The 26152-nt window shown below is 41.7% G+C and overlaps 1 protein-coding gene across 1 annotated transcript; it reads right to left on the reverse strand.

The window, feature by feature from the left end:
- Positions 1-75: 75 nt before the first annotated feature.
- On the reverse strand, positions 76-25538 carry sap130a (Sin3A-associated protein a). The gene is made up of 21 exons (XM_057840451.1): positions 25361-25538; positions 24736-24877; positions 21474-21730; positions 21250-21417; positions 20778-20904; positions 17817-17932; positions 17611-17735; positions 14510-14657; positions 14336-14426; positions 12766-12870; positions 12547-12688; positions 12314-12429; positions 9974-10258; positions 9752-9905; positions 9054-9152; positions 8583-8944; positions 8280-8513; positions 6854-6979; positions 6670-6773; positions 4364-4477; positions 76-3327 (listed from the first exon to the last, which is right to left on the reverse strand). Exons 2-21 carry the CDS (start codon positions 24848-24850, stop codon positions 3169-3171), a joined length of 3147 nt encoding a protein of 1048 aa, XP_057696434.1. The 5' UTR covers positions 24851-24877; positions 25361-25538; the 3' UTR covers positions 76-3168.
- Between the last annotated feature and the right edge of the window lie 614 nt (positions 25539-26152).

Below are 26152 nucleotides of genomic sequence, written 5' to 3' on the forward strand. Positions count from 1 at the left end.
TGGTAGATCTCACCTCATCCTTGAAACTCAATCAAAATGTACAAAATAATTGCGTGTTGTGATTATGAGCGGCTATCTTACCTGAGGGTTAAGCTTCTCCAGTGAGAGTCCTTCCTGATGTTGCCTCACTAACACTAAAGAAGGATTTTTTTTTTTTTTTTTTTTTTTTTTTTTTAACGACTCTTTGACTTTGCTCCTGTTGAACCACCCAGTGACAATATAGCACACAAGAGAGTCAGTGAAGACAACACATTAACAAGAACAGCAGTATTTCTCAATTTGTTAAAAGTACCATAACGACCAACATTAAAATACAGGATCTCTGTGCTTTTCAATTATTTTCTGTTACGCCCCCCAAGGAAGACAAACATTTCACCCCCCTTACAACTCTGCCCAACTCCCGCCGCCATCATTTGTCTATAGAATTATTGTGAGTACACTTCTTCTGCATAATATTGTCTCATTTTTAATATTAAAGAAAAAAGTAATATACAGCAGATCAACTTACAATGAAATATTAATAAAACAATGCTAATAAAGTTATAACAGAAAAGACTAGGTAGGTAACACCAGGTAACTTTTCTTTTTTGGTCGGTTTTAGCGCCACCGGTGGACAAAAGCGGTACTGTTTTTCCTTAAGTAAGACTGCGTTTCCCATTAGGACCAGCACACACCCGCACAGTGTCATAAAATCACGGTCGCCTGCAGATGGATTAAACGACAGTTTTGACGGTTAGCAACCGTGTGGCTTAGTGTGGCTAACCCCCCACCGAACTTGTCAGCGCTGACGAGTTCAGTTGAGGGAGTGGGCGTCATGTCAGGGAGTGAAAGCCGGGCCAATGATTATTCATGAGCAGTGTTGGGCACGTTACTTTAAAAAACTAATTCGTTATAGTTACTCACTACTTCTTCCAAAAAGTAACTTAGTAACTGAATTACTCTATAGTAAAAGTAACTAGTTACCAGGGAAAGTAAATACTTCCATTACTTTAAAAAGTTGTTGTATGTCAAAGAATTTGAAATTTTCTGAGCAGTATTCGAGTCAGTTGAATAGAGAAGAACAGAAAGGTAGTCGTGCTATAGAACCTTGTAATATTTATTGCACCTCACCAGCAACAGATTTATCCTACACTTGAAGTGCAACAAAAATAAGAAGTGAGATTTTTCGCCACTAGCTTTGTGGTAGCGTGTGTAGTTGTTAGGTGCTTCAGCAGATTTGAATTGCTTACCACAGATGTCAACAAAAGCTTTGCCCCCACCCCCAACCGAACTTGTCAGCACTGACGAATTTTTAGCCACACGGTTGCTAACCGTCATGTTCTATTGCTTAGCCACAACTAGAATCATTAGTCATTACCTTATTACTATTCATCCTTCACACAGCCGCTGGAAAAAGAAATGTCGTTCAATACATCTGCCTGCGACAGGGAGATCACGATTTTACAAAACTGTGCGGGTGTGCGCTGGTCCTCATGGGAAACGCAGTCTTCCTTAAAGCAAAACACTATCACTTTTGTCTACCGCCGTCGCTAAAATCGACCAAAACTGAAGTTACCTAGTGTTGCTTTAAGTCGGAGTTAATTTGCTCAGTCTTTCTAATAAAACTAATAAAAGAAATCCAAATACAGCTGGGTTTTGATGAAGAATCTTTTACTATACTTAAGGACAAAAACAATGTACAACGTCAGCGGTGAACGATCTCACTACAACTCTGTGTGAAATCTTTTTTTACACATCGCACGGCACAAAATGTCTCCATTTTGGTGGGTACGGAAGTAAAGAACACATTTAAACAGTGATTTACAGCCTTGTGAACATGAGGACGCTCATTACAATTCTTTCTGGGCTTTCTCACGGAAACAAAAATACTGTATGTATCCTACCACTTATACATATCCCCTCTATTATGAACAATCTGCTGTTGGATAAGTAAAGATTAATGCTTATTTGACAGGCTCAGAAAAAAATTACTGGCTTGGTTTGAGTTTTGGGGCAAAATTTTAGCTGAATTTGTCAAACATATATTAAAAAAGAAATGCTGCAATTATGTGACACTGATGGGCAATTACTAGTGTTGCACCAATACAGCACTAAAATGACGTCATCAGTATTGAGTGGCTCTGAGAAACTACGCGCCAATACTGCTCAATTTGTAGCCTTTTGAGATCTAGTTACTACTGGTTGCCCTACCCAAGATGTGCCGCCAGCTATATGGTAAAAAAAAAATAAAAATGGTACGCTTCCCAAGTACGATAGATGTACAATCATCCTTCTGCTGTGAATTCAAGTGGGTTAATAACTAGTCAATGTCCAATCCATTTGAAGTGGGAGGATGGCAGTGAATGAAACCCTCCCACTTCAAATGGATTGGACGTCTAGTGCCGGCACCCAATGAGTTTAAAAATAAAATTAATCTTCCTCTGGCCGAGATGCACCCTCCTATGGGTGAAATGAACGTCTAGTGGTGTCAATGGCAGACAATGAGTGAAGCAGCATGATAGAAATGACATCGACTTTTAAGGTTCCAATCTAATAACTGGATTTCAAGGTTGATTTTACAATTCTGAAAAAAAAAAAAAAAAACTCATTCTTTATCTTGAAAAGAAAAATTGTCCAAAAGAAATGTACCTTGAAATCAAATCAAATAAAGTCAGTACTTCCAAATGACTGATGCCTCTTAAGTAAAAAAAAAAAAAATCTAATTAGAGGTAAAAAATGTGGCTGAGAAAATTCAATTTTCACCCTAATTATGATTGCAAACTCACCTTCGAAGGAATCAAGATGAAATTTTTTCTTCCTAATTGCAAACTCACCCTCGAAGGAATCAAGATGAAATTGCAGCCAAATTCAGTTTCGGGAGTGCTACAAAATAGAGGGAAACCAGTGACAAGCACACACATTTTCGCAAAATGGTGGCGGTTGAAGCCTCGGCAAACACAATGAAGGCACCGATCAAACTTTAAAAAAAAAAAAAAAAACACATTTGAGGTTGGTCTTCACGTCTCCGTTTTCAACTCCTTCAGCTAACAAACATTGTCTTTGAGGTTTTCGGAAATGAACAAAAACAACTGAGAACCTCTTCCGAAAAAGGTGGGTGCTTGTGATTGTATGAAGCAGATCGTAGCACCAGATTCTGAGCGTGGGGGTGTTAAAGGGGTCGGGTAGCTTTCACGCCCGCTCTTTGCGCTTGAGCTTGGACGACTTCTTGACGGCACTGTTCTTGTTGAGCAGTTTCAGAACTTTGTCCTTATGCTCCAGAACTTTCATCATGGTGTCCCGCGCTTCTGTTACCTGGTCCATTACTAACTTGCAGCGCTGCATGTTGCCCTGTCGGAAAAGCAGAAAGGAAATTACTAGGGGTTCAAAATCGGCTATGTCATGACGCTACCGTATCGGTTCTTTGGACAAACGTGAAGATATTTGTCGTTATTACAAAGTCTGCCATGATTCGACTTGATTCAATCATTATTTTCGTCAAAGATGATGATAATGAAAATTTTTCATCGACGAACAATTTTTTTCATGATGATGACGAGCTAAAAAATTCCTCTTGGGAGACTAAAACATAACGAGAGGATGCCGGGTTTTGGGTGACGAGATGAAAACGGACATTTTCATATTGTACGTGGCGTACGTAAACTTGCAATGTAGCAGTATTTAGGTTCTGTCACTCAGGTGAGATGTTCTGCGCCACCCCAACCCCTCACCGGTGTTAGGATTGGCTTTAAGCTAGGCTGCGCTCCATCTTGCTTGTTTTGAAACACACGGTAAGATTTGTTTTCTTATCTTGGCAAGAGAGAATATGCAATGTTGCTTTACCCTTTACAGGTCTGTGCTAAGTAATCATCACACACTAAATGTAACTCGTAGAGTTAGCACAGCATTTGTGCTAGATTTAGCATTTAGCGTGGAGAGTGTCATCTTACACCTATTTATTTGACATGCAGATGTATTTAATAATTGAAAATAATGTACTACAGTGGGGCAAATAAGTGTTTAGTCAACCACCAAGTGTGCAAGTTCTCCTACTTGAAAAGATTAGAGAGGCCTGTAATTGTCAACATGGGTAAATCTCAACCATGAGAGAGAATGTGGAGAAAAAAAAACAGAAAATCACATTGTTTGATTTTTAAAGAATTTATTTCCAAATTAGAGTGGAAAATAAGTATTTGGTCACCTACAAACAAGCAAGATTTCTGGCTGTCAAAGAGGTCTAACTTCTTCTAAAGAGGTCTAACGAGGCTCCACTCGTTACCTGCATTAATGGCACCTGTTTTAACTCATTATCGGTATAAAAGACACCTGTCCACAAGCTCAGTCAGTCACACTCCAAACTCTGGAACAACTGGGATCGAAGATGTACCTGTATGAGTTCGTTAATACGGTGTAGGTCGTCATCTGCGCTTGCTCTCTTTTTGGGGATGAGGCCCTCTTGCAGGGAGGACAGCCGGCTGTACACGTCGTGCTCCAAATTTGACTGAAAACAAAAAAAGACAAGCATTAACTGTTAACTATAGGTCTACTGATATAAGATTTTTGAAGGCTGATGCCCACCAAAAAATTTAATTTTGCAAGCCAATGTACTTTTATTTAAAGCACTTTGATTATGAAAAGCAAGAAAAACACTCTTTATAATAATAATAATAATAATATTCGAAGTTAAATATTCTTCTACTTGCTATTGTAACCCTGGCCACAAGGTGGTGAAAAATATAAATTAACAGTCATCACCCAAACAGTGAACATACACTCACCAGCCACTTTATTAGGTACACCATGCTAGTAACGGGTTGGACCCCCTTTTGCCTTCAGAACTGCCTCAATTCTTCGTGGCATAGATTCAACAAGGTGCTGGAAGCATTCCTCAGAGAGTTTGGTCCTTATTGACATGATGGCATCACACAATTAGTGCAGATTTGTCTGCTGCACATCCATGATGCGAATCTTCCGTTCCACCACATCCCAAAGATGCTCTATTGCAGGGGTCAGCAACCCTGGTCCTCGAGTGCCACTATCCAGCTTGTTTTCTATGTCTCCCTCCTTCAACGCACCTGACTCAAATAATCATGATCGTTATTAGGCTCCTGCAGAGCTTGCTGATGAGCTGATCATTTGATTCAGGTGTGTTAAAGGAGGGAGACATGGAAAACAAGCTGGATAGTGGCACTCGAGGACCAGGATTGCTGACCCCTGCTCTATTGGATTGAGATTTGGTGACTGTGGAGGCCATTTGAGTACAGTGAACTCATTATCATGTTCAAGAAACCAGTCTGAGATGATTCCAGCTTCATGACATGGCGCATTATCCTGCTGAAAGTAGCCATCAGAAGTTACATTGTGGTCATAAAGGGATAGACATGGCCAACAATACTCAGGTAGGCTGTGGCGTTCCAACGATGCTCAATCGGTACCAAGGGGCCCAAAGAGTGCCAAGAAAATATTCCCCACACCATTACACCACCACCACCAGCCTGAACCGTTGATACAAGGCAGGATGGATCCATGCTTTCATGTTGTTGACGCCAAATTCTGACCCTACCATCCGAATGTCGCAGCAGAAATCGAGACTCATCAGACCAGGCAACGTTTTTCCAATCTTCTATTGTCCAATTTTGATGAGCTTGTGCAAATTGTAGCCTCAGTTTTCTGTTCTTAGCTGAAAGGAGTGGCATCCGGCATGGTCTTCTGCTGCTGTAGCCAATCTGCCTCAAAGTTCAACGTACTGTGTGTTCAGAGATGCTATTCTGCCTACCTTGGTTGTAACGGGTGGTCATTTGAGTCACTGTTGCCTTTCTATCAGCTCCAACCAGTCTGGCCATTCTCCTCTGACCTCTGGCATCAACAAGGCATTTCCGCCCACAGAACTGCAGCTCACTGGGTATTTTTTCTTTTTCGGACCATTCTCTGTAAACCCTAGAGATGGCTGTGCGTTGTTCAGCAGTTTCTGAAATACTCAGACCAGCCCTTCTGGCACCAACAACCATACCACGTTCAAAGTCACTCAAATCACCTTTCTTCCCCATACTGATGCTCGGTTTGAACTGCAGGAGATTGTCTTAAACCATGTCTACATGCCTAAATGCACCGAGTTGCCGCCATGTGATTGGCTGATTAGAAATTAAGTGTTAACGAGCAGGTGGACAGGTGTACCTAATAAAGTGGCTGGTGAGTGTAAGTTATCCTTTTATATCGGCTGATCTGGTGAAAAAAAAGGTCCATTTATCGGTCAGTCAATGTATCGGTCGACCTTTATAAGAAAGATCGTCACCTAAGCAGCGAACATAACCGTTATCTGTATATATCGGCTTATATCAGGTGAGATGGAAAAAAGTCCATATATCAGCTAGTCAATGTATCGGTTGACCACTATAAAGCAAGATCACCACTCAAACAGTGAACATAAGTTATCCCATGATATCAGCTCAATATTGGCCCATAGCCGATCTTGAAAAAAGTCCATATATCGGCCAACCGATATATCGGCCGACCTTTAATATCAACTCACTTGCTGCCATTGAAAATCCATTTTGACTGGGAGGAGCCAGTTAACATGGATTGAAGTGACTTACAGTGGGGAGCTGCCAATGGGTTTTCCCATTGGCAGTGTATCAAATACTTGTTCTCCCCACTACTTGTGCTTTGAAAACACTGCTTTAATGCATGACTCACCAGCTGTCTGAGTTGGGCGGCACACAAGTGAATCTTCCAGCCTTGCGCTCGGCACGCCACACCTCTCTGGTTAGCCATGTCCTGTAAAGTGCCCTTCTTCTCTTCTAAAAGGAAATGCAATGCACTAACTCATTGATATCATCATTGATAATCAAGTGAAATTTGGTGTCTTTGTGAAACGAACCTTTGACCCGGATGTCGCTGTACCTCTGGAAGTGGTGGTAGGCGGCTTTCCAGGGGTTACGGTAGTGCCGTAGAAGAGTGACGGGAGGTCGGGGCCTGACGGGGACGTAGCGTACACCTTCCTCGTCTTAAAGGGGGGAATAAAACGTAAACCACCAGCACACATTATGTTTTTTTCTTTATTTTAAACCTTTACTGGTCACTCATTTAACTCATTGACGATAACACGTCAATCCAGTCAAATTGGATTGACGTCCAGCCCCGTCAATGGCACGGAAACATGACCATTCACAGGACGTCTTCCCGATTTAAATGAATTGGATGTTTATTGCCAGCAATGGCATGCAATAAGTACAGGTAGTCCCCGGGTTACAAAGTACCCGGTTTACGTGATTTCGACTTTACGATGCCAGTCTCGTCCACCATTTTCTTTCGAGTTGTTTTTTTTTAGTTTTTAGTTTTAACAGTATCTTATTGTAACTCACAGTATCTTATTTTTTTACTTTTATTAATATGACTGTTCTGCCTTTTGGCGAAATGTATATTTGATTATAAGTTTGACTTTTGTTTTGGGATGCTTTTATTTTGGTGCAGGAAGTGTAGAGCAGGTAGCACTTCTGCACGCATGTAAGAGCGTATGTATACACGAAGAAGATCGTATTTGCTCCCACGAAGAGGTCGCGCAGCCGAGTGAGAGAAAGGGGAAAGATTACAGCTTAGCTTGCTGTCTAGCAAGGACTTAGCTTCAACGTCTTGGCAAGGACAGTACAATGACGTATAATATGTTTTTGGATAGTTATTTTGAGATTCAGGGGGTATTAGGGGGTACTTAAAGGATGAATTCTGACTTACGCAAAAATTTTGAGTTAACGTTACCAGCGATGATTTTTTATTAAACAGTGGACGTTAAAGAATTATAAAAAAATACAATATTTGTTAATAATTAAAATATATATGGCGGAAAACACAGCCAACGCTGAAAAAGCAGTTTCTGCTCTTGCACCCCTCTTTAAAATAAACTGCTGTATTTTAAACCAAAAGAACTGATGTGTTGGATAGAACAATAAGTCTGTATGCTGCCATAGCAGTTTCATGGCGCATTAAGGCCCCGGACTATTTTTAATTTGTCCGTTTTACCCTGAAGACCCCCGTTTACAGACGCCGCACAACCACTTTTGTTTCAACCCAGCCATTAAAAGAAGCTAAGTAATTATATTTATTATTCGAACATGTAATAATTGCAAATTATTTACATTTTCTTACTGCTGCCCCCCCGACCCGAGTATGGATGGATGGTGTCAAAAAAATTACCAAAAATAGTCACTTCCTCTATAAGGGTCGAATACTCAAAAAGACAACTAGGTGTTGTCTGTCCCTTAAAGTGACTTTTGTATAATGCTGCCGGACCTCAAGTCATGTCCACATACCAACGTATTCCCTAGGGGGAGACTCTCTTCGCTCGGCCCTGCCGGTGATGGGCCTCCCGGGCGCCTTCTCCTCGTCGGTGCTGTTGGTCTCCATCATCTCGTTCTCCTCGGTGGAGATGACGTGCTGCTGCTTTCGAGGCTTCTTCCTCGGGGACGCCCCAGGGATCATTTCTCCTGCCGGAGGAACGTTCAGTGCGGAGACCTGGGCACTCAGTGCCGCGTTGGCGTTCGGGTCTAAAAGGGGAAAGTTGTTTTCAGACAAGCAACAGGAGAAGTAAAGGGGTACCTGCGTTGCCTGCTCACCTGGCTGCGAGGCATTGATGTTGTCCGCCTCCTGCTTGAGCTTGACGTCGGGGCAGCTGGCTACGCAGGCGGCGGTGCTGCTGGGGGGCGGCTGCGTGGGCGACGCCACTGTGTTGGCAACGGATGCCTGCGTGGGCGGGGTCACCGCAACAGCCGCGGGCAGTCCCGAGAGCACCGCGGAGGGCTGCGAGGGCGGCGCCGGCCCCGGTGTGCCTAAAATGGCCGGCAAAGCCTGGGCCAGGTGCGGGGTGGCCGACGCCGCCATCGCTTGTTGCTCGCCGCCCGGCTGCGGGGGCAGCGCGTCCACGGCGGCCATGACGGGAGGGGCCACTGCCATGTGCATCTCAGTTTTGGTTTTGACTCTGAGGTGAGAACATCAAAAAGCAGGGATCGTTACAAAAAGTGTGCTTGTATTTGAGTTTGAACTTGAGGATGTTTAACCCTGAAGTGATCCATGGGAAGATTGCTCACCCTGCAGGTCGAGGGGAGCCGGCCCCTCTCACGCTGCTTTCAATTCTGACGTTGCTAGGTTCACTGGGCTGAGCTGGAATTAGGGTCTTACGAACACAACTGAAAACAAAAAACAAAGATATGAAAAACACCAAAATGGGAGGTACTAAATACATTACTTTAAATGACACCTGGACACCTCATTGTCATTTGATATTGATCATTTGTTCCATTTTACAATGACATCCATGTAATTTTGGATCCGTTTTGCTCATTGTACACTCCCTCAGACAAAAGTACTGATGGACAGTGCAGTGTGTGATATAACATCTAACATGGCTGGATTCAGCTGGTCCCTGTTAAGACCAACATAAGGTTGTAAGTTTTTGTTTGAGCTAATATGATTGTTATGCATTTATAATTTAGTTTAGAGGTACATTTAGCAGTTTTTGTGGGAATATGTGTTTGAATGAATTGTTAAGAACATTGTAAAAAAAAAAAAAAAAAAATTTAAAAAAAATTTGCATTTTATATCATTTATGCTACCAAATTTTTGCTACGCAAGTTAGCCAATTGTTTTGTTATTGTACATTGATCCTCATTATTTTTTTTCTAAATACTATATTTTAAGACTGTGTCTATTTGCAAGACTATGTTTAAGTATTGTGAGTAAATATCTTATAATAATTGTAATCATAATTTCAAAACTGCATGCTCACCTTTCAGTGGTAGTCTTCTTTCGCAGGATGCTGGGTCTCGGCGAGGACACAAGTGTAGGCGCCCCTCCCTGGCCGTGAGCCTGGACCATGGTGCCCACCGGCTGAGTGGTACTGTTTATCGGGTTGGCTACAAAGCCGTCGGCCAACACCACACCTGAATGGATTTCAGATGACCGTTAAATGAATTCAAGTGTAAAAACTGAATATGCGAGGAGTTGTTACCAGGTTTTGCTTCAGCGGGCGGCTGCTGCTGGGGGCCGGCGCCCTGCTGGAGACCCGTCGCGCCTATGGAAGCCGGCCCCGGGTGTAGACCCTGCACGCTAATGGGCGCCGGCTGTATGCCCTGTGCGGCGATGGGCGCCGGTTGGATTCCCTGCGTGGTTATGGACGCAGACGGCAGGCCGATGCGGTCCACCGCCATTAGCTGCATGTGGTTGAGGTGCACTGTGGTGGCCACTCCCACACCAGCCTGGGCGGGAAGCGCCGAACTCGGTGCTTGGGGAGTCACTTTGGAAGGAGGAGAAACTAGAACTGAATAGCCAATTCATTACAAATTATTTCACATCAACAAAATATCATTCCGGGTAGAACCCCAATATATAAGAACAGATACAGCAAACACAAACCGTGCTTGGGTAGACAGAAACACAGAACAGCAAACAGTAAAAAAAAGACATCACAATTTCGAAACGGCTTAAAGGGTACCTCGGAATTAAAGACTTGTAGGCTCTAAAAAGCCACAAATGTTCTCTTTTACTCAACTATGTTATTAGAAACAGATATATCATTGCTATTGATTTAAAAATCTATAATATTTAGTATATGTTCTGACATACGGAGGGCGTAATGTTTACGCGCGTAATGCACGCTGGGGGTGATGACGTGGTTGGGCTTGACTGGGCTAGCTAGCAAGCAAAGTCGGTATGACGACTGGCATGATTTTGTGACATTCTGCTGCTGGTCAGATTGTTTTGTTTCATAGATGTGGGATGAGTTCCCAGCATCGTACCTGCATCCAATTCCAGCTCATCAGCTGTGTCTTTAAACCGATCCTCGGCGGCTTGCCGAGATATTAACTTGCTGCTATTTGACAGTTTGTATATCCCTTCGTTGCTAGTTGCATCATTGCCTTGTTTTTTTTTCATTTGTCTGCCTCCCACCGCGGTTTTATCCTCTTTTTCTTTTTTTTTTTTTAAATTGATTCCGACCTATTGTCACAGACCCTTTTGTGTCTCCCTTTGCGCGATCGCGTGTTTTTCTGTGTGTTCAATAAACCCTTTTACGCAATACCAACGTTATACTTGTCTGCTTGCTGTCTAAAGTGAGCCACGTTTCTAATTCCGTGGTCAAGCCAGCCGCACTTTCTTTTCAGTAGCTTTTCCCTTTCAGGTTTTACCGCACAGACAGACAATGCATGTGGTTTGCGATTGCTTATAAGCAAAAACGTCACGTGGAAGTATAGTCCTGTGGTCTACACGCTCTTCTGTCGCAAGGGAAACGCGGGTTCGAATCCCGCTGGTGACCTTCATTTAATTGCTTTGGCTGTTCGTTTTGTGAAGTATCGACAGTGCTGTCCTGCTTATCACTTTTTACCTGCGTGGTTCCAATTGGAAGGTCAGAACCGACAACAGGTTTATGTAGCTAACGAGTGACACAGTGGAAGTACGGCGGCACTGCCCAGAGTGCGTTGCGTCGTTGACAAAAATGGCAACCTACTAGGATGCGATGCGTGGTTGCATTTTCTGTGATCACATTTGTGACGATGTCTGTGGATAATGATAACAAATTAAAGCCCGTCTTTTGTAACGAATTCTCCCAGTTAAACAAGCTTGTAAGATGCATATTCAATAAACATCATTTATATTTGTGTTTCTATTTTTTCAGGCGGATAGTGGACATTTATTTTAATCTCTTTGAGTTGGCAATGAAAAACGGCAAGTTTTCTCAATGTTTAAATAGTCTACATATTTTTATAATGATTATAAATGCATTTACACCACGAAATAACGCTGGAAAAGATTGTTAAACATATTTATTGTATAAGAGCAAAGCGCCACATTCGTTTACATTCAGCAAAGCCAACACGGGTTTCTGTATAGCATTTTTTCAATAATCAATTTGAAGCCTTTCCATACCCCACTGATACCACAGTGCTCGTTTGCCTTTTCAATTTCCCAGTCTTTAGTTTGTTTTTCACTTCTTGCTGCTCCATATCGAAAAGGAAATACCAGGAAGCGGACTCGCGGAGGGCGCCACGGCAGGGGAAGATTAAAAAAGAGGGCGTGACCACGGCGTTCACGTGCGCAGGCATGCACAGCTTCTCTGTTTTATCCGAATTATATATTTTATAACAAGTATTCCTTAGTTTTAACATCCATACATCATTTTAGTATAAATATATTTATATTTATTAAAAAAAAGTTAGCAAGAGAGAAGTCCGGCCCGACTCAACCCGAACGTACAGTAAATAATTGACATTTTGGACCCGACCCGGCTTGAAATTCGGGTCGGGTTCGGGCTCAAGATCTAAGCTCTAGTATAGATATCTACAGTCCTTCCTACCGGGATACTGCCGAATAGTGGACACAGAACTGCTGATTGGCGTGTAGGTGTGAGTCAGCGGGTATGATGACGAGTACGTCGGCAGGAAATATTGGAACTGGACTGGAACAGGAGGTCTTGAAAGACAGATTAAGACAAGAAAAAGGTTAGTGTGCACAATGACTATAGCCTTTTTAACAAGATATATGGATAGATGATTAGAAGTTATTGGCAAAAACGACAATTTATCTCACCTGTTATCGCTTCTCGGCTCCATTGTAACGGGATTGGGCGAAGAGCGATGGCCCTGAATTGGGATGAGGTTGGTCCTCTCTCCGGGGTAGTCAGGCTGCACACGGGACGATGAGTGGGCGATGGGCTGGGGCACCACTTTGGCTGTGGGGGACGAAGAGGTGAAGGTCAACGGGAGGGGAAAGAAGACCAGTGAAATTCATCAGCTGGTCCTAACTTACCGACGGGGATGGCGGAGGTGGTTACGGCGGTGGCGTGCGACGAGTGGGAGGCCATCGTCATGGTAACAATAGTGTTGCTGCTGATTTGAGTGTGGGGGACTGTACCTGAATACAACACACAGTGCGATTGAGAAATTTCAACTTAACATGCAATTATTATTCTTCTTTTGTAAGATATACTAAAAGCTGCACTTGGTAAAAAAGACATACAAAGACATAAAAAGTATAGGAGAAAAGAAAATCCCTTTTTTTTTTTTTTTTTTTTTTTAATTGTTTTTTTAAGGTTTCCACATTCCCACACTCCTTAGTAAAGGACACAGTTTACATTCTGGTTATAGTCCAGAAAATACAGCACATGTAGCTTTCTAATACAGTGGTACCTTTACTTACGAACGTCTCTACATACAGAATTTTCAGCTAAAGACACGCCTCAACGGGAAAATATTACCTCTTGTTACAAAAGAAATTTCAGGATACGAAAGGCAAAAATACAGTATGGCTGGTACTCGCAGCTCCCAGAGTTTACTGAACGTAACATACTTATAGCTGCTCAGCCATTGGCTACTGCCTAGCATTCCGGGCATCCAATTGGCTAAGAGATACCTCTATTGCATGTGTGTACCCTAGCGCTCTCTTCATGCTTCCCTCTTGTTCCGACAGCTTTACATGAGTGTATTATTATGTGCACGAGTGTATTTATTGTGCAATAATCTAATTGTAACGTGTATTTGTTAGTTTTTTTATGCATTCTCATGCATTATAAAGCATGTCTGAATTTTGGGGGCTTGGAACTGATTAGGACATTTACACGGAAAAAGCGTCTCTACTTGCAAAATTTTCAAGTTACGAAACTACTTCCAGAACCAATTAATTTCGTAAGTAGAGGTACCACTGTAATACAATCTCTTTGTAAGACAAATAATGAAAAAAATTCTAATTTTTTTAGACGTGCAAATACTTTATGGACGTGCTGTATTGTACAAGTGTTAAACTTGCTGCTTGGATCCGGTCCCCCATGTTAGTTTGTGTTGCCCGCCAAAGTAAATCAAGCGCGTCAACTTAATGTTTCCTGCCAAAATAAAATTCATATAATGTTGCTGTAGTCCATAACTAAAGACTGAGGACTACTATATTATATTTCACAGGATACTTGTATTTTTACAATAAATAAATAAATAAATAAATAAAAGTGAAATATTTTCATAAAATGAAAAAAATTAATATTCACAGCTTTCCCTTTTGTTTTTTAAATGTAAAAGAAATATAAAAAAATAATTTTCTGTCCTTTTTTTCATGCTGTTTTTCACCTTTTTTATTATTAAAGAGAGTAAATAATAAAAATAAAAAAACACACAGTATGAAAAAAATATTAGCTATTAAAAGACTCAATAAGAAGATTTGGATGATTTTTAAGTCAACAATGTCTTACAAGCATTAATTTAGTTGATAATTGATTTGCCGTCGATTACTCGCTCCTAAGGAAACCTTAGCTACGACGCCACTCCTGGCAAACAGGAGTTCATATATCATCAATATGAGTTCAACCACAACCCTGCTGTGTAGTGTGTACCTATAGAGGTAGTTGAGGGGACCGTGTTGGTAGCAACGATGGGTGCCACAGTGGCTGCAGCGACTGGTGTGACCGTACTGAAGATTGGCTTCTGTGAGGTGTGAGAGAAAAAAATGAATGACTTTTCTATTCTTATTAAGAAGTACGCTTTCATGAGTTGCCGTGGCAAGTAACCTGCGTCATTGTGTGCGGCGGCTGGGGTTTCTGAGTACCAATGGCCGGGTGTGACGGCAGCGTGATTCGCGTGGCCGTGTCACGTGATGCTTGAGGCCTTTGGATGCTGACGCTGGCCGGCGGCGGGTGAATGGTCAGGCCTGGTCGCCTAGAACAGCACAAAGTGTTCACTACTTAACAAAGGCTTGATTAGATCACTGCATACAGTGGTATGAAAAAGTATCTGAACAAGAGCTGAAATGAATACTCAAGCAACTCGAGTTTAAAAACTGACCCGAGTAATTTTATTCACCTCGAGGAATCGTTTAATTTTTCCAGCTCTAAGCATCACGTTTTGCCCGACCACTTTTAATGCGAGACAACGCGCTGACGTCATGTGCGTAGAGGACGAAGCAATAAATACCTGACTGCAGCCGACAGCTGCGAAAAACTACGCCCGCATGACTCTGATGCTATGGTGGTAGCAGATAGGTGCTGATGCATCTCATGGATATCATTTATATATAACAAGATGCGAAATGACAGAGTCAGCGGCGTTTGTAAACAGCCACCATCTTAAAGCAGTATTATTTAATCTGTGAAAACATAGCGCTGTAGAGTGATGAGGGTGTAAAATAAAAACTTAATAATGCTAACTGTCAATTTTAGCTTAGTAGTCATTGCTGGATAAAACCCCAAGTAGCACTGGTCCCTAATGTGATCCAAATACAGCAGGTATCATATATTCATATTGAAAACAGAAAAAACTATAAATCCTATCAGGACTTACAGTTTAGACTAACTTAAAACTGAACTAGAACCTAAAAATAGCTTGACACAAATGGAAATTCAATTGAACCAAGTGGGAAAAACATCCAACTTTTAAGTGATGTGTGTTATCAAGCGTCATGACGTTTTTAGGTAAGAAATATACATATATTTTCATTTTTATAAGAACTAGAAGTTTTTGGAGTGAAAGCAGTCAATTAGTCTTTTTTTTCCATTCTAGTCACATCTGAGATGCAATTGTTGGCTGTTTTCAACAATGTACATCAAAAATAAAGACATTGATTGACTGAAAATGGTTCAATATCAGATGAAATGTCTTGTTTTCTCATGTATATTTTAGGGCTGTCAAAATTATCGCGTTAACGGGCGTTAATTAATTTTTTAAATTAGTCACGTTAAAATATTTGACGCAATTAACGCACATGCCCTGCTCAGACAGATTTAAATGACAGTAGAGTGAAATGCTCACTTGTTGTGTTTTATGGAGTTTTGCCGCCCTCTGCTGGCGCTTGGCTGCGACTGATTTTATAGGCTTCAGCACCCCTGAGCATTGTGTAAGTAATTTTTTACATCAACAATGGCGGGCTACTAGTTTATTTTTTGATTGAAAATTTTACAAATTTTATTAAAACGAAAACATTAAGAGGGGTTTTCATATAAAATTTCTATAACTTGTACTAACATTTTTCTTTTAAGAACTACAAGTCTTTCTATCCATGGATCGCTTTAACAGAATGTTAATAATGTTAATGCCATCTTGTTGATTTATTGTTATATTAAACAAATACAGTCCTTATGTACCGTATGTTGAATGTATATATCCATCTTGTGTCTTATCTTTCCATTCCAACAATAATTTACAGAAAAATATGGCATATTTTATAGATGGTTTGAATTGCGATTAATTGTGATTAATTACGATTAATTAATTTTTAAGCTGTAATTAACTCGATTAATAATTTTAATCGTTTGACAGCCCTAGTATATTTATAATTGCTCTTTTCCTAAGAAAAAATATGTTTTATCCGATTACTCGATTAATCGATAGAATTTTAAGTTGATTACTCGATTACTAAAATATTCGATAGCTGCAGCCCTAATCTGAACCTTTTGGAATTTCTCACATTTCTACATAAAATCACCTTCAAATGTGATCTGATCTTTGTCAAAATCACACAGATTTTGTGCCCCCCCCTCCACCTCTTTGGCAGCAATAACTTCAACCAGACGCTTCCTGTAGCTGCAGATCAGTCTGGAAAATCCATCAGGACTAATTTTGGCCCATTCCTCTCTACAAAACTGCTGTAGTTCAGTCAGATTCCTAGGATGTCTGGCATGAATCGCTGTATTTGTGTCATGCCACAGCATCTCAATGGGGTTCGAGTATGGACTTTGACTTTGACCTAAAATTTGATAGCCATCTAAAGTCCGTCACTAAATCCGCTTATTACCACCTAAAAAATATAACCAGAATTAAGGGGCTTCTGACTCAACAAGACATGGAAAAACTTATGCATGCATTCGTTTTCAGCAGATTGGACTACTGCAACGGTATATTTACAGGTCTTGATAAAAAATCAGTCAGGAAGCTGCAGCTAGTACAGAATGCTGCAGCCAGAGTCCTCACAAATACAAGGAAGCTGGACCACATTACACCGGTTTTGAAATCGCTACACTGGCTTCCAGTGAGTCAAAGGATAGACTATAAAATACTACTGCTCGTCTACAAAACACTTAATGGCCTTGGACCAAAATACATGCTTGACTTGTTAGATTCCTATGAGACATCTAGACCCTTAAGGTCGTCTGGAACGGGTCTTCTGCATGTTCCAAGAACAAGAACCAAGCAGGGTGAGGCAGCATTTAGTTATTATGCTCCTCACCTCTGGAACAAGTTACCCGAAGGTCTGAAGTATGCTCAAACCGTTAGCTCATTTAAATCAGGGCTAAAAACGCTTTTGTTTAGCACTGCATATCCATAACTGTCTATATATTTCAATCTACCTGCCTTCTATTCCTCTTGTGCTTATATTTCAATGATTATTATTAGTAGTAGTTTTTGCTTTATTTCTATTTTTGTTTTATTTTTATTTATTTATTTTTATTCTGTGATTAAATGCAATCTTTTGTCTTGGTTTTTACGTTGTGTTGATTTAAATGTGATTTTTATGGTTTTCATGTGATGTAAAGCACTTTGAATTGCCTTGTGTTGAATTGTGCTATATAAATAAATTTGCCTTGCCTTGCCTTGGCCACTCCAGAATGTGAATTTTGTTCTTCTGAAACCATTCAGATACTTTTTCATAACACTGTACGTGAAGGCTTTTACTTACCCGTGAGCGACATCTGCAGAGTGCGTAGCGGTTGGACTGATGACGGGGGATTGGGTCCTCGTGGCTGAGATGGGGGCCACTACGGTGGGAAGCACGGCCGTGGACGTCGTCACCGCAGGACGTGACTGCCGAGGTGAATGAAATGATGTGTTACACACATGCTTCACAATAAATGAAGGTGTTATAAGTGCACAATTTGTGTGTACCTGAATAGTCTGGTGGATGATGTGCTGCACAGTAGGCTGACCCGGACCTGCACCTGCTCCGGTGGCCGGTCGCAAGACTGTTTTGGAACTGGACATGACTGCGGCTGCAGCTGCACCTGAGTGGGGGGAATTATTATATAAAATTAACATTTACAGTCTCCAAAGCGGCAAATTATTTATGGTCATAAATTCCGACTATCATCAGTGTTTTTAAAGTGATCCTCTAACTTCAATACATGTAGGCTCTAATAAACCAGTTTTTCTCTTGTACTAAAATATGTTGTTAGAAACACATAAAATGTTAAATCAATGGCAATATTTTATAATATTTAGTACATATTTTGACCGTTAGTTGGCGCCATGGTTTGTGGGCTAGCAGTGATGACGTCATTGGGATCTTTCCAAATGTGTAGCGTGTTCAACAATTGCTTATTGCTGCCTAAACTCGCAAATTAAAATGCCACGATGTGCTGCTTTTGGATGCAATTTCCAGTCAAATGGAAACAAGGGGAGTGAAGTGAGTGGTCAATGTGGAATTATTATTTTTAGTGAATAAATGTGCATAAGTGGAAGCTTCTCCCCCTTTTTGGTCCCTGTATGCACGTATCCTACCCACCACAAGTTACAACTGGCACCCGAACATTTTTCCTGGATCCTCAGTCAAGTAAGGGATCTGTCTATTTTCTGGATCCGATTGTCCCACCGCGTCTGCAATGTTGGTTTCGGATCTGTCCATTTTTTTAAATCGTCGGTCCCACAGCGGCTTTTCGGATCAGTCTATTTTGTGGAATCGATGGCCTGATCACGGCTGTGACATTGCCATGGGATCGGTCTAATTCCTGGATCTTCGAGTGAGTAAAAAATGCGGATTTGGATTATTATTGCTATCTTTTTTGTTGACTATTCTTCGTGGGAGTTTTACCCAAATCATACTAAATAATTAAAGCACTATGGCACGCTACAGTGACGACAGTGACTCTGACGTGGACCTTACAACAATGTTGGAGTTCGTCAGGGAACGTGTGTTTGCGTACTGCTGAGCTCCCGAGTGAAGAGTGGTCAAGGTGGAAATATTATTTTTTTGTGACTAAATGTGCATAAGTGGAAGCTTCTCCCCTTTCTGGGACTTTTATACACTTATCCTACCTACCACGCGTTACAATGTACAAGACATGGATTACACAAGGTGGGCTCTTTGGCCTGTACTGTATGTAAAGCATACGACAGCTCTGGATGCTAACAATTAGAGGTGTGCGAAATTTCCGATTCTTAGATTATTCACGATTCGGCTGTGCAAGATTCGAGAACGATTCACAAACATCCAAATTCCGATTATTGAAATATGTCAAGTAAAGCGGAACTAAAACACAGACAGCGCGGTCTTCGTGACGCAATGAGGAACGGACCGCATTGCGTCCCGAGAGTAAACATCATGCTTGTCATTACCCGGGTAATGACAATGCTCAAGTCACGGCTCTGGCTCAACTCATGCCGCTAGATGAAAAAACAACAATACCTGACTGTTGCCGAGAGCCGCTACAAACTACGTCCACGTCATGCTACGGTAGGTAATGGATATCATATGTATATAGAACTAGATGCAAAATGAGATTCTCAATGGCGTTAGCAGCACATGTATTGAAAACTAGATGCGAAATGACAGACTTGCCGGCGTTAGTAAGCGGCCGCCATCTTAAAGCAGGAGACTTCTCTGGAAGGCTCTTCGGAGCGAACCTAATTAACTTTTTTTATCTAAAATACTCCTAAATCGGCCAAATCTTGATTTGAATCTATCTTCAAAACAGTTTTAAAACTTTCACATGTCGAAAGTAGACAGAAGGGAAATTATGGAATAACGGGAGCAATTTTAACAACTTTAACAGTTGATTCGCAAAATTAAATGATTTGAACGTAGTTTAAAGCTGCTGATACAGAATGGGGACTCTAGTCTAATTTTATTTACTGTTTTGAATTGTTAATTTGATACTGAAATAGTCGTTTATTTAAGCCTGAGAGGCTATTTGTACAATTTTTGTAACTAATGTACGAAACATTGAAAGCAGCGATTAGCTTGGGGGGGTTTGTGGGTGTCATAAATAATCGATTTATAATCGAATCGTTGCCTCTAAATCGTAATCGAATCGTTAGGTGCCCAAAGATTCCCACCTCTACTCACAATCTACATAATTATACTGGGATAAGTTTGAAAACGAAATATGCTTACCTTGAATATCTGCTAATAAAACCGGAGTTCCCAACAGCATACACTCTCGCTCCCAACCGGAGTTCCCAACAGCACTCTCTCGCTCTGTTGCCATTGAGACTCACTTGCAGCGAGTGCATCACCAGTTTTGCCAAACTTTTGTCTTATCAGGTATTTGCTGCACGCATTTTTCCCTGAAGCTCGTCTTGTGAACGACCGACAGTGCCGTCCTGCTCTTCACTTTTCAGATCTGGTTCAAATAGCAAGGGTAGAACTGACAACATGTTGGGAAAGCTAACGAGTGACACGCTGGAATTTCGGCAACGGGCCCGCCCGGTGACGTCACGCACTCCGACGTAACAAGAATGGCGACCTATCACTTAAAATAATTTTACAAACTTTATTAAAACAAAAACATTCAGAAGGGGTTTTAATATCAAATTATTATAACTCATACTAACATTTATCTTTTAAGAATTACTTGTCTTAAAAATAGAGGATCCCTTTAAAAAATACACTGTCTAAACTCTACAGCTCTGGTATTTCTTGATCAATGAAGTGAAACAGCCACGAGATGTACTTATACCAGCAAACCAGGGGTGTGATAAATAACCACACGACTAAATATATGGTGCATGAATTAAACAGTTAAATCAATGGCTAACATTGATGGTGATAGATGTGCAGTTTTTTGAACTACGAATAAACTATACTAAATTGTGGCCCATCATGATAAGTGAAATTGGTATAAGCTTTACCTCGCGGTAGATGTGATGTGAAGGTCTGCGGCGGGACGGCGGGAGTTCCGATCTGCAACGTGGGGGCGCTGCCACGAATGATCTGGATGTTGGCTGACATCAGATGGTGCAAGTTGCTGGAGTGACCCTGACACAATCAAAGCAAACCAGCTGTATCATGTACATATTACGAACGTCAGGATGGGCTTTAATGATATGAAAATCTGTCGACTCAAATCCAAAGGTAGAGTGCAAATGACAGCATTTATCAAATTGTGCTTTCTTTTTCAATGACGATTGTGATGAGCAACAACTGAAAATATGAACTAGGGATTTCACCATGCATTTTTGGGACATAAAAAAATAGCTAATACCTTTGGGACGGTATGATGGAAAATTTTTGCGGTTTTGAAACCACGATGTTTTCATACCACGGTATACCTTGAAACTGGTAATCGACACATGTCTATAACAACAATGTTCACATCCTCACCTGTTGTCCGCTGATAGTGGCCACAGGAATAGAAAGCGTGGTAGCGCTACTACTCTCCGGGGTGGACGTCATGTGGACGGGAACCTTGGGGGGCATTGGGATGTGGCCCTGGTTGGAAGCCGGGGCGGGAGCAATTAGGCGGCTCGGCATAGGGGACTTCAGGACCGCCTGGAAACACGTGGATTTCAGTTACATGCATAAATTGTAAGAAATTCAGCTCTTGCCTTCATTTGTCCATCTGTAAGGACTGCGGGCTGGCCTTGCGGCAGGTGCACTGGCGGTGCAGGCACCGCCACAGGAGGGCCGCCGGGCTGGATGGGAAGCGCCTGTGGGGCAGGCTGCGGCGGCCCGTGCGTCTGCACTTGCGGGTACGGACGGACCACCATGGTCTCCTGCTTATCGTCCCGGAAAACCACCGTGCCCGTGCTGCCTCCTGCCGGCGGATGCTCTTGCTGGTCGCCGTCCACAGCTTCAGCTCCGGCTAACATAAATGAATCAGATTTAAGACAGATTTCAGACATCTTTAGATTCTGATGCAACTAGGCTCCAAAGCACAATGCTGAAAATCCATTTTAAAGCAATAAAACTGGGCACTGGAGGGCAGTAGCACATTTGGTAAGACCTGCAACCCGATTCAATGGAACGAACGGCCGGGCCGCTGACGGAAGACGACCGAATGGACGACCAGGAGTCCAGGCAGCAGACAACCGAGCAGACGACTGGGACCACCAGTGCAGCGGACGATGCCGTTGAGTCGTGCCGCGGCGCCGTGCTCGGCCGCTCGCGTCACCCACTACCCTCCAGTGTCCCGCGACTCAGCCGGAAACGCACACGGCCAAACCAGTTCCGCCCAGGAACACAACATGCCCCACACAATTCCCCAGGCGAACTCCGCCACGAGGCAGTGGTCACCACAAAAGAAAGACTAAAAAAAATCCATCTTGGTGAGACAGGTGGCCATGAGGGAAAAGTTTACCCTGGCTGTCGCAGCCACAACAGCGTCATCTCTCAGTTCAATTGTTTATTTATGTGTAAATAAATTGTTACTTTGCTATCAAAAGCTCTATTTGTCTTGTTGTTTATGTTATTTTGTAGAAGGAAAACATTCAGATGTTTGGGATGTCACAAAAGAAAAAAAATAGCTGTGTTAAAGTCAAAGTTATGTTTGAAAAGTATGCTCAATTTCTGTTTTTTTCATCAGAAATTGGAAAATTGCTCAAACCAAGCTACTTTCTAATGCTAATTTCTAAAGAATGGAAAAAGATATGAACTTAAGTTTTTTTTCTCTGCTGAAAGAAGAGAGTAATCTTTCTTTTGGTGGGTTCCATGTTCATATAGCAAAAGAACAAAATTTTCTGTGGGCCTTGCAAAATCAGTCAAAATCCAGTAAAACGGCCGGGAGCGAAGGGGGTTGCACCAGTGAAAATGGCTGGGAGTGAATGAGTTAAAGGGTTAATTCCGACTCACGTGGAGATTCGGGTTACTTCGCCAGCGTAGGAACAGAACTCAATCGTAACCCGGCGACTACCTTAGTGTTGCCCGCATGTATTTTGCATTGGGCAATAAAAATATCCATTCATCCATTCATTCATTTTCCAAGCTGCTTATCCTCACGAGCGTCATGTAGATGCCGGAACCAATCCCAGCTAACTGTGGGCTGTAGGCGGGGTACACCCTGAATCGGTTGCCAGCCAATCACAGAGCACGAGGAGACGAACAACCATTCGCGCGCACACACTCATACCTAGGGACAATTTAGAGCAGTGATTCCTAATCTGGGCAGCGTGGACTCATGCATTTTAACAGGAATTTGCTTGCTAGCCTAGATACATCAGTTTTGAATTCGAAACAAAAACAACAAAAAATCATCTTATTCCGAATGGTTCGGTGAATGCACATTTGGAACTCGTGGGGTTCAGTACTTTTAGTAACGTTAAGAACCCCTTATTTAGAGTGTTTGATGGGCCTATCGTGCATGTTTTGGGGATGTGGGGGGAAACGACTACCTGGAGAAAACCCACGCAGGCACGGGGAGAACATGCAAACTCCACACAGGAAGGCCGGAGCCCGGGATTGAACCCTTGATCTCAGAACTGAGAGGCGGACGTGCTAACCACTCTGTCACCACGATAAAAATATATACAGTACATATATATAGTTATAAATAAAATGAATTCATTGCCGTAATTTTCAGACTATAGGGCGCACCTGACTAAAAGCCGCCACCCACCAAATTTGTTCCTGGAAAAGCCGCAATGTACTATAAGCTGCAGCTGTCCTCACTGTATTATGGGATATTTACACCAAAAGATATTAACCGATAACACTTTATTTGACAATGACATCAAAAAACTGTCATAAGACCAAATGAACCACCATGCTTCATTGCTTCAAGAAGCTTCATTTAGCCATCATTGCTCCCTTAGGGGAGACAGTTCACCTCTGTTGCCACCTGCCACCAACACTGTTGTCGTCCAACATTGCCTCCTGGCATGCATTGCAGCACTACAGATGTAAAAAGAAACAATCAAAATTCATGTTCTGTGCTAATTATTTCTTCAGTTACTGTTCCAGTTGTTTCATTAATTGCTGGTTATGGTATTCAGTCACACTTTATTTGAAAGTGGTGATAGAAGACTGTCATAAGACCATTATAATTATGGCATGCCACTCCCATGAGTATTACTGAATGCTTATAACAGATGTCAAATTTTCTCACTTTTGAATGGAGGTAAAAGAGGTCGACATAAATAAAGTTAGTGACATAATTTGCCAGATGACACTTAATGACATCTGTCATAAGCTTTCATTTATGCCCATGATTGTCCTGCAGCAGTGTTATGACGCCACTGTCAAATAAAGTGTTGCCTATGAACAAAATAAATCAACAAATGAGCCGCACCAAACTATGAACCGCAGGATTCAAAATGAGGGAAAAAAGTAGCGTGTTATAGTCTGAAAATGACAGTAATTGAATGATAAATTTAGGAGGGGAAAAAGCTATTATTTTAATAGCAATAAGCAATAAAAACACACACACACAAAACTTTTTAAAGACGCAATAAATATAAATGTAATGAGAATTTTAAAAATGTAAACAAACTGTAATAAACTGCAAAAAATGAACAACGAATAAAGATTTTTTTTTAAAAAAGAAAAAAAAAAAGTGTGGCCCGTGTGTATTTTTCTCTGGGAATTGTATTATTTACTTCATGTTTTTTTCCCTGCCATTGACGTCATTAGAAGAACGCAAATCAATTTCACCTGGGAGGGTATGGAAATAATTAAATGTGTTTCCGATATCAATGGTCGTCTTTTACTAAGTACAACAACACATACGCTGTGACTTGTGCTAGCAGCGAATGAGTTATGCTAATAAATACTTACAAGGAATAAAATGCAATATTGCAATAGAGGTATTTCGTGTTTTTTATTTTTATTGTATTTTTTTTTTGTTTGTTATTCTTTTGGTGGAGTGGCACTCACCTGGCGGGTTTGACGGCTGATTGACGGGTACCAGGTTTCCACCGGTGGGCATAAGGGAAGCCCCCCCTGGACTGGAGGTGGGCAGCCCGTGTCTTGGGAATTGCTGGGAGCTCATTCGGGTTATTTTATTTCACTCGTCGACCTAAAATTAAAAATTGCAATGAAATAAACGCGTGTGAAAATGCTTAAAAAGAACCTGTATGCGCATGCGCGGCCATGACAACAAAAGTACGAGCGCCTCAACAATGAAAGGCTCGAAAATTAACCCTTGGCAGGCTGAGGCAGGACACAGAAACTGAGATTATTTGTAGTTATCGTAAAGAACCGACATTATAAAATACCTAGCAAACATTCGCGAATCAATACAATGACATTAGCGAGTATTTTTAGCTTGCATTTGTTGGTTCACACATCAAGTTTTACAAGTGAAGCAACGTCTTATTAGCTAAACTCAGACGAGAACCCAAACGTGAAGCTACTCCAAGCAGACTTTAACTCTAAATACTCCACATTAATTCTTCGGTAACCATACATAGTAATAGATATATATGGGTAGCCTGGCTAGTTAGCAACAAGCTAACGTTAGACTCGCAAGGTCTGCTGGTGCCGCCTGTTTTTCACTCACGTCCAAATGCTGAACTTTTACGGTGAACGACGGGCCAAACGAGCCAACGCGTTTCGGAGTACGCCCGGGTGTTCACCGTATCGCCGAGTTCATAAGCAAATCTCTTTTTCTGGATTACAATTTTTCCATTCGTCTTTTCTTTTCCTTTTTTTCTCGTTCGCAACAACATGTAAGCCGGAAGAACGCTTGACGGAGAGCCGGCCCCTTCGACTTTTTTCTACCAATTGGCGAAGAGAATTCCTGAGTTTTGTCCAATGGGAGCATGATAAAGTGTTGACCAATTGCAACCTTCACTGGCGTTTCCGCCCCCTCATCCTTACTCAACCAATGGATGACGAGACACCAAATGTGACGCCCAATAGAAGCTCGAGAAAGGCACCGACCAACCCAGAGCCATGGCTCTGGACCAACCTAACTCCTACTTTGAAGAGCCGGCCTCCTTGGCTTCTTTCAACCAATCAGCAAAGAGAAACGGAGACAACCAACCCTCCTACTGTGTGAGTAACACAACACGTTCGTTTTAATGATATACCCTAAAATTTACTTTTTTCATACACTTTCTTTTGTGTTTAATTGTGTCAACACTGTAATTTCACTTCCATTTCATGACAAAAACAACAATGTTGTGTTGTTCAGGTCGTAGTGTTCCCATGTGACTCTCCCGCCTCACAATCTAAACCCGCCCCTTTTTCTGGTTGTAATTCCACTAAAGGACACGAGAGGACGCCATCTACCATGTATTGTACATAAAGGAGCTGTTTACATGCAAATGAGAGCAACAGGTGCATAGCA

Source organism: Corythoichthys intestinalis, chromosome 7 (genome assembly GCF_030265065.1).
Source record: "Corythoichthys intestinalis isolate RoL2023-P3 chromosome 7, ASM3026506v1, whole genome shotgun sequence".
Classification (NCBI taxonomy): domain Eukaryota; kingdom Metazoa; phylum Chordata; class Actinopteri; order Syngnathiformes; family Syngnathidae; genus Corythoichthys; species Corythoichthys intestinalis.